The sequence below is a fragment of the Geospiza fortis genome, unplaced genomic scaffold, assembly GCF_000277835.1.
Source record: "Geospiza fortis unplaced genomic scaffold, GeoFor_1.0 scaffold213, whole genome shotgun sequence".
In the NCBI taxonomy this organism is placed as follows: Eukaryota; Metazoa; Chordata; class Aves; order Passeriformes; family Thraupidae; genus Geospiza; species Geospiza fortis.
In genome coordinates, this window is record NW_005054399.1 from 1,768,193 (window position 1) to 1,774,501 (window position 6,309).

The 6,309-nt window shown below is 60.0% G+C and overlaps 1 protein-coding gene across 1 annotated transcript in view; it reads left to right on the plus strand.

The window, feature by feature from the left end:
• Nucleotides 1-2,760: 2,760 nt before the first annotated feature.
• Nucleotides 2,761-6,309, plus strand: part of RAB26 (RAB26, member RAS oncogene family) — a 30,334-nt gene continuing 26,785 nt past the window's right edge. Inside the window, exon 1 of the mRNA XM_005425961.2 lies at nucleotides 2,761-2,864. Within this exon, the coding sequence (XP_005426018.2) occupies nucleotides 2,844-2,864 (21 nt within the window). The 5' untranslated portion in view covers nucleotides 2,761-2,843. The remainder of the gene's footprint in view (nucleotides 2,865-6,309) is intronic.

Here is a 6,309-nt window from a genome sequence, read left to right on the forward strand (position 1 = left end):
AAGTCAGCTGAATGGCCCTAACATTTTATTTATAAACAATTTTCTTAAATACATTTTCGTGTATTTTCTCTTCCGTCCTACCAGTTCCTTAAGAAGCATAATCACCCTGATCAGTAGGAGTTGGAAAAGACCACGGAGTCCAACCATTCCCCCAGCCCTGCCGAGCCCACCGCTAACCCAGGTGCCACATCATGGATTTGTCACATCCCCGGGGATGGAGCAGTGACACTCCCTGAGGAGTGACCCCCACAGGGACCATCTCCATCACCCACTCCTGGCTCCTTCATATTCCTTCCCCCCCTTTTCCCATCCCGCTGCTCCAATGTTCCCCCGCTGGCAGCAGCAGCCCCGGGAGCTCGCATCGCCCCGGTCCCGGTCCCGGCGGGCTCAGCCCGCTCGCGGTGCCGCTTCGCGGGCCCCGGGCGCCCTCTAGCACCGCCTCCGGGATAGAGACCGGGAACGGGCCCGGAACGAGCCCGGGATCACGGAATCACAGGATCCCGCGGGTCCGAAAAACCCTCTAAGACCAGCCAGGCCAGCTGCTCCCCCAGCAGAGCCAATGCCAGCTCTAACCCGTGTCCCCAAGCGCCACCTCTAACCCCTGTCCCCAAGCGCCACATCCACACGGATTTTAAAGGACAAGCGGAACGGCTTCCCGCTGACAGACAGCGGGGATAGATCAGGAATTAGGAACTGATTGCTCTTCAGAGCTCTGAGTGCCTGGAAGTGCCCGGCTGCGGGCTGGCCGTGCTGCTCACACACTGTCATTTTGAAATAAAAACTAATTGCCCGAGCTCGCTAGATTTTTGCTAAGAGGAAATGTCCAGCCTTCCTCGGAAAACAGTAACAAACAGCCTTCAAATCGGAGCTCCATGGTCGTGGTCATCACCCAGATTGTTAATTACCCGGAGTGGCTCACGCTCGGGTTGGGAATGTCACCTCAGGTGTGCCAGAGCAGAACGACAAAAGCTGCTGGATCCCACCCGTGTCTCATCAGCCATCTGCCACCAATTAGTGCTGATGAACGTCTGGGCACACTGCGGGCACTCATTTGCATGTGCCCGGTTCCTCCTCGGATGGCTCAGGAGCTGGCTTTGCCTTTCCTGCCCAGTGCTCAGGAGCTGGCTTTGCCTTTCCTGCCCCACCTGGCTCAGGAGCTGGCTTTGCCTTTCCCTCCCTGTGCTCAGGAGCTGGATTTGCCTTTCCCTCCCTGTGCTCAGGAGCTGGCTTTGCCTTTCCTGCCCAGTGCTCAGGAGCTGGCTTTGCCTTTCCCTCCCCTGTGCTCAGGAGCTGGCTTTGCCTTTCCCTCCCATTGCTCAGGAGCTGGCTTTGCCTTTCCCTCCCCGGGATGTGCCAGCACCACCAGCAGTCACACATCCATCTCCATCCCCGGGGTCCCTCGGGAGCCTCTCCCCAGCTGGCCCTAGAGGGTGACTTGTTCTCCAGAGCAGCAGCTTTACGAGCCTCTGCACATTTCCATGCTGCTCATTACCACTGTTTATTGTTTTACAAGGGCCCAGAGCACTGCTCACATCCCAGGGCTGGCCCGTGGGAGCTCTTGAGCTCTGCGGTGCCAAACTAATTTCCAAAGATGAGGGTTTTCAGGGGTTTATTTGTTCCAGCTCCTTGGGCTCTGCTGTGGTGGCTCCAGGCAGTGCCAGGCTCAGGGCCACTGGCTGCTGTGAATCGTTCTGGGATGGGAATGGCCAAGTGTGCAGGGATAACAGAGGCACCTGTGACATTTACACCCTTGCTTTTGAAACCACAACCGCTGTCGAACCCTTCCTGGCTCAGGGTGTGTTTGTGTACAGCTACAAAATACCTCAGATATTTCCAAGCTGACATATTCTATTCCTAAAATATTTGATGCCGCTGAGGCATGTCTGAAAAGCATCTAAAATATACAAAATAGCCTGAAAATATCTCATATTAGGGAGGCTGGGCACTTGTTAAAAAGGCCTTTTGAACATCCAACTCTTCATCCTGTCTCAAGGTCCTCGTGCGTGACTGCTGAGCTGGGCCTGCCCTGCACTCGGCCCTCTGCTCCTGAAACCTCGGCTCGTGTCAGTCTTGGCACAAGGAAAATTCATGTCCTGGCCTCAGCCCAGTGCCAGCTCATTAGGAACTGGCACAATCACCCTTTTATGCCTGGGAGGAGGCAGTGGGGGCCCAGGGCAGCACCGAGGTTCTCTGGGGATGCCCATGGGGACATGGCAGGCATTAGAGAAAAGCTCTGCTCCAGAGGAGGGGACTGAGCTCCCATCCCATCCTCCTGCTGCCAGTCTGGGTGCCCCTCTTGAACACTGTTGAGGTTGGCATTTTCATTGTCTTGGAGAAGGAGAAGGGGCTAAAGGGGCAGTTTGGTGGGGGAAGGAGGGCTCAGGCTCTGCCCCTGCATGTGCTGGAAGCTCCATGTCTGCCCAGCTCCACGGTGTCCAAACCCTCCTGAGGAGCTGGATGCTGCTCTTACGGATTTGAACACCCAGAAATAAAGAGTTAGAAACAGGCTGGGCTCTCCAAACCTCCCCAGGGAAAACATTGGCAGTGGCTGGAGGGAGCCACAGGTGGGAGCTGCCCCTCAGGATGGGCCGGAGGGACTCTGAGGAGGAGAGGTGGAAAATGAAATATCCAGACAAAGGAAAGAGGCTGCGATTGTGAGATTGGGCTTGGCAGCATAAGAAAGGGAAGAGACAAAAGCAGTCTCCGAGCAAAACGCTGGAATTTAACTTTCACAGCTGCAGAAGGAAAACAATGACTTCCCACACAAAACTCACTGATGGGCTGCGCTGATGAGGAGATGTCTCAGGAATTTCAATTAAAAGCCAGCGACACTGACAAAGGCGATGAGATTGAAGCGTTCAGAGGTGAGTGAGCGATGGGAGGGAGAACAATAACTGGCGAGGGAGGGAACGGTGCCTGCTCGGGGCTGCGTGGGCTGCGCCCTTCCCAAGGCAGCAGAGTCCCTGCCCGCCCTGCCAGGGGCTGGGATCCGGCCCCAGCTGTGGCCCTGCCAGGGGCTGGGATCCAGCTCCAGCTGTGGCCCGTGCCTCGTGCACCTCCCTCTGCCTCCCCGTGCCCTCCATGGGGATGTGCTGGCTGCAGCAGGGCTGTCCCCTCTGCCTGACCTCTCTGGGGGATGCCTGCTCCTCTGTAGGCTGGAACTGAGCTCTCTGGGCTTGCCTGCCAGCCCCAGGAGCCCTCCCAGAGCTGCCATCCAGGTGATGCCACTGCTCTCCTTCAGGCTCTCCCTCTGCAGCCACTCTGGAGCCAGAGCTCTGTGTGTCCTTGGCAAAGCACCTGAGCTGGGCTGGCAGAGTACACACGACTGGGAGAGCCACAGAATGGTTTAGGTTGGAAAAGGCCTCTGAAGTCCATCCAGCCCAACTACTCCTCAGCGCTGCCAAAGCCAGCACTGTCCCTTGTCCCCAAGTGCCACATGCACAGGGCTGCTAAACCCCCTCAGGGAGGGGGCCCCCTGCCGTGGGCAGCTGTGCCAGGGCTGGGCAGCCCCTCCAGGAAGGAATTTCCCCTAAAATCCCACCCTGAGCCCAGCCTGCGGCCGTTCCCTGTGCTCCTGTCCCTGTTCCCTGGAGCAGAGCCCTCTGCCCCCCGGCCGTGCCCTCCTGGCAGGAGCTGTGCAGAGCCACAAGGGCCCCTGAGCCTCCTTTGCTCCAGGCTGAGCCCCTTCCCAGCTCCCTCAGCCCCTCCTGGGGCTCCAGCCCCTTCCCCAGCCCCGTTCCCTTCCCTGGACACCCTCCAGCCCCTCCACATCATGAAGGGCCCAAAACTGCCCCCAGGATTTGAGGCAGAGCTTCACCAGCACCCAGCAGAGACAGAGAAGCCCCCAAGCCTTGGCTGGTGGCACTGCAGCAGGTGACAGCAGAGGCACCACGAGCAGCACATGGAAAGAGCCTGCAGCATCCTTCCTGCAGCCACCATGCAAGGAAGATGAATATCTTCCAAGCTGGCACAGCTGACATGGTGCCTGGTGGGAATAGCTCTTCCTTGCAGGCTGCCTGCTGGAGAGACAGCTCTGCTCCCTCCGAGCTGGCACCAGGAGCTGGCACCAGGAGGGCAGCAGGCTGGGCAGGCTGCAGGGATAGGCAGGGATGGATAGAGCCTGGCCAGACCCAGGGCATGGAGCAGCCAAGCTGGAGAGTGTGGGGGCAGCCGTGGCACGAGGCAGCTTTGGAACAACCCTGAGCAGCAGCAGGAGGCAGGGAGGGAGGGAAGGCCTCACACCGAAATATCTCCCTGGCTCTGAGCACGGCACGGAACTTCTGGCACACAGAGCCCTGCCAGGTTCCGTGCCAAAGAAAACAGGCAGACTGGGAGCCCTGAGGCGCAGTGTTTGTGCAGAGCAGCTGGGCAGAGCACGGCGCTGGGCCCCGGCTGGGCTCCTGGTGTCTCCAGCCCTGCGCAGAGCTCTGCTCCCTGCCTGAGCCCAAGGCAGGTGCCATCCCCACGGCTGCTGGCACAGGTGGCACTGGTGGCACCATCTGCCTCTCCGTGCTCACATTGATGCAGCAGCACAAGGGCTCTCTTGGGCTGACCACCGACATGGGGACAAGCTGTTTTTCTGCCTTTAAGAACAAATTTACATATATGTAGATGGCTCGGAGTGCCGGCCCGCTCAGAGCCCTGCCAGATGCCGCAGCCCCGCTTCCCCGAGGCACGCCGTATCTCCAGGCGTCTGTTGTTCCATAAAGCTATTTTTAGCAAACATATCCCCCTTAGTTCAGCTGCCGTTATCTGATTAGTTCCTGTAACTATCTGAGGAGCAACATCTCCAGGCGTGACTGCGATTCTGAGCAGGCTGTGCCTCTGCACACGCCTCTCCTCCACGAGAGGAACTTGCCGGGGATGCTCCTCCTGCCGCGGGGCTCGGAGCTCTGCCAGGCTGAATTTGGGGCTGGGGGCAGCGGGACCAGCCCCGGGGCAGCCCCGGGCACAGGCGGGGTTATCCGGGAGCGCTTCCCGGCGCCGCGTCCTCTCCTCCGGCGTTGCCCCGATGCGGCGGCGATGAACAGCTGGCTTTGTTTGCTCCGGAGCGCGGGGCCGCTGCTGGAGATTTCCATCAGCCTCGCCTGGGCATGGCAGCGGGGCAAAGTCCTGGCGTGCCCCGAAGGTGCCAGGGCAGGGTGTACCCCGTTCCTGGGTAAGGTGCACCACGGCCGTGGCTCAGGGACCGGTGAAAAACCTGCAGCCCACAGATGGTTCCAGCACTGCACTTTGTTCCCAGGCCTCAGCCTCTATTGACTGCAGCTGTCCTGGAAAATCAGATTATAGTGCAAAAGCGTGGCATGCAGTCTGCTCTGCCGAGGCAGCTCTTTCATCTCCCGGCTGGATCGCCGGGATGCAGGGGAGTGGGATGCTGAGCCTCCACCGTGACAGCTTTTCCTTCAGCCTCAGCTGTGTCGGAGGACGCTGCAGACCCAGAGCTCCTCAGCATTCATCCCCTGGAGCCTGTGACAGCCGTGCCCGTGCCCAGGACTGGGGTGGCAGCAGGGGATGTCACCGAGGAGCTGTGCACAGGAGCTCCTAACCTGGCCCAGCTCCCTTGTCCGCGGTTAAATCCATCAGAACCCTGCTGCCTGCTCCTCCTCCTCCCCATGGGGTGCTTCAGGGATAAACCATAGATTTAAATGCTCCCAAAGGGAAAATCTCGTCTATGCCCACAGTGAGAATGACCCCTCGGCATCACCACAGCTGTCACCCGAGCTCTGGTGCTGGCCCCGGGCTCTCTGGGACGCTGATCCCTGCCCTGTCAGCTGTCACTCCCTGTGCCAGCGCTGTCACTGACTCCATCTTCACCATGTGCCTGCCTGGCTTCTCCTGACAGTGATTTACTCCTCGCTCCCGCTTCCCTGTGCCTGTCCAGGCCTCCAAACCCAGCCAGGCTGTTCCCGAGCTGCCGAACATGTCAGGCAGCTGACGGCATTTATTCCAGCTGAGACACCGCCAGTGCCTCAGACGGCACTCGGGAGCAGAGGGAGGAACCAGTTGCTGAGACACACTGGGGGAGCCGGGCTCCAGTCCCACAGCCCAGGCTCCATCCCCCCGTGGTCGGGACCCAGTTCCACCCTTACACCCCCGAGGGATGCTGCAGGCTGCTGAGGGTCTGTGACTGCCTGAGTGGCCCTCCCACACCGTGCCGGCAAACCGAGAGGGATGGATGGACGTGGCTGCGGGACGGACCCCAGACCGAGCTGCGGGACGGACCCCAACCCGGCTGTGGAGCTGCACTCCCCCACCCCGATGCGCACCCCGCCCGCGGGGCTGCCGTGTGCGGCATTGGCACGCCCCGCC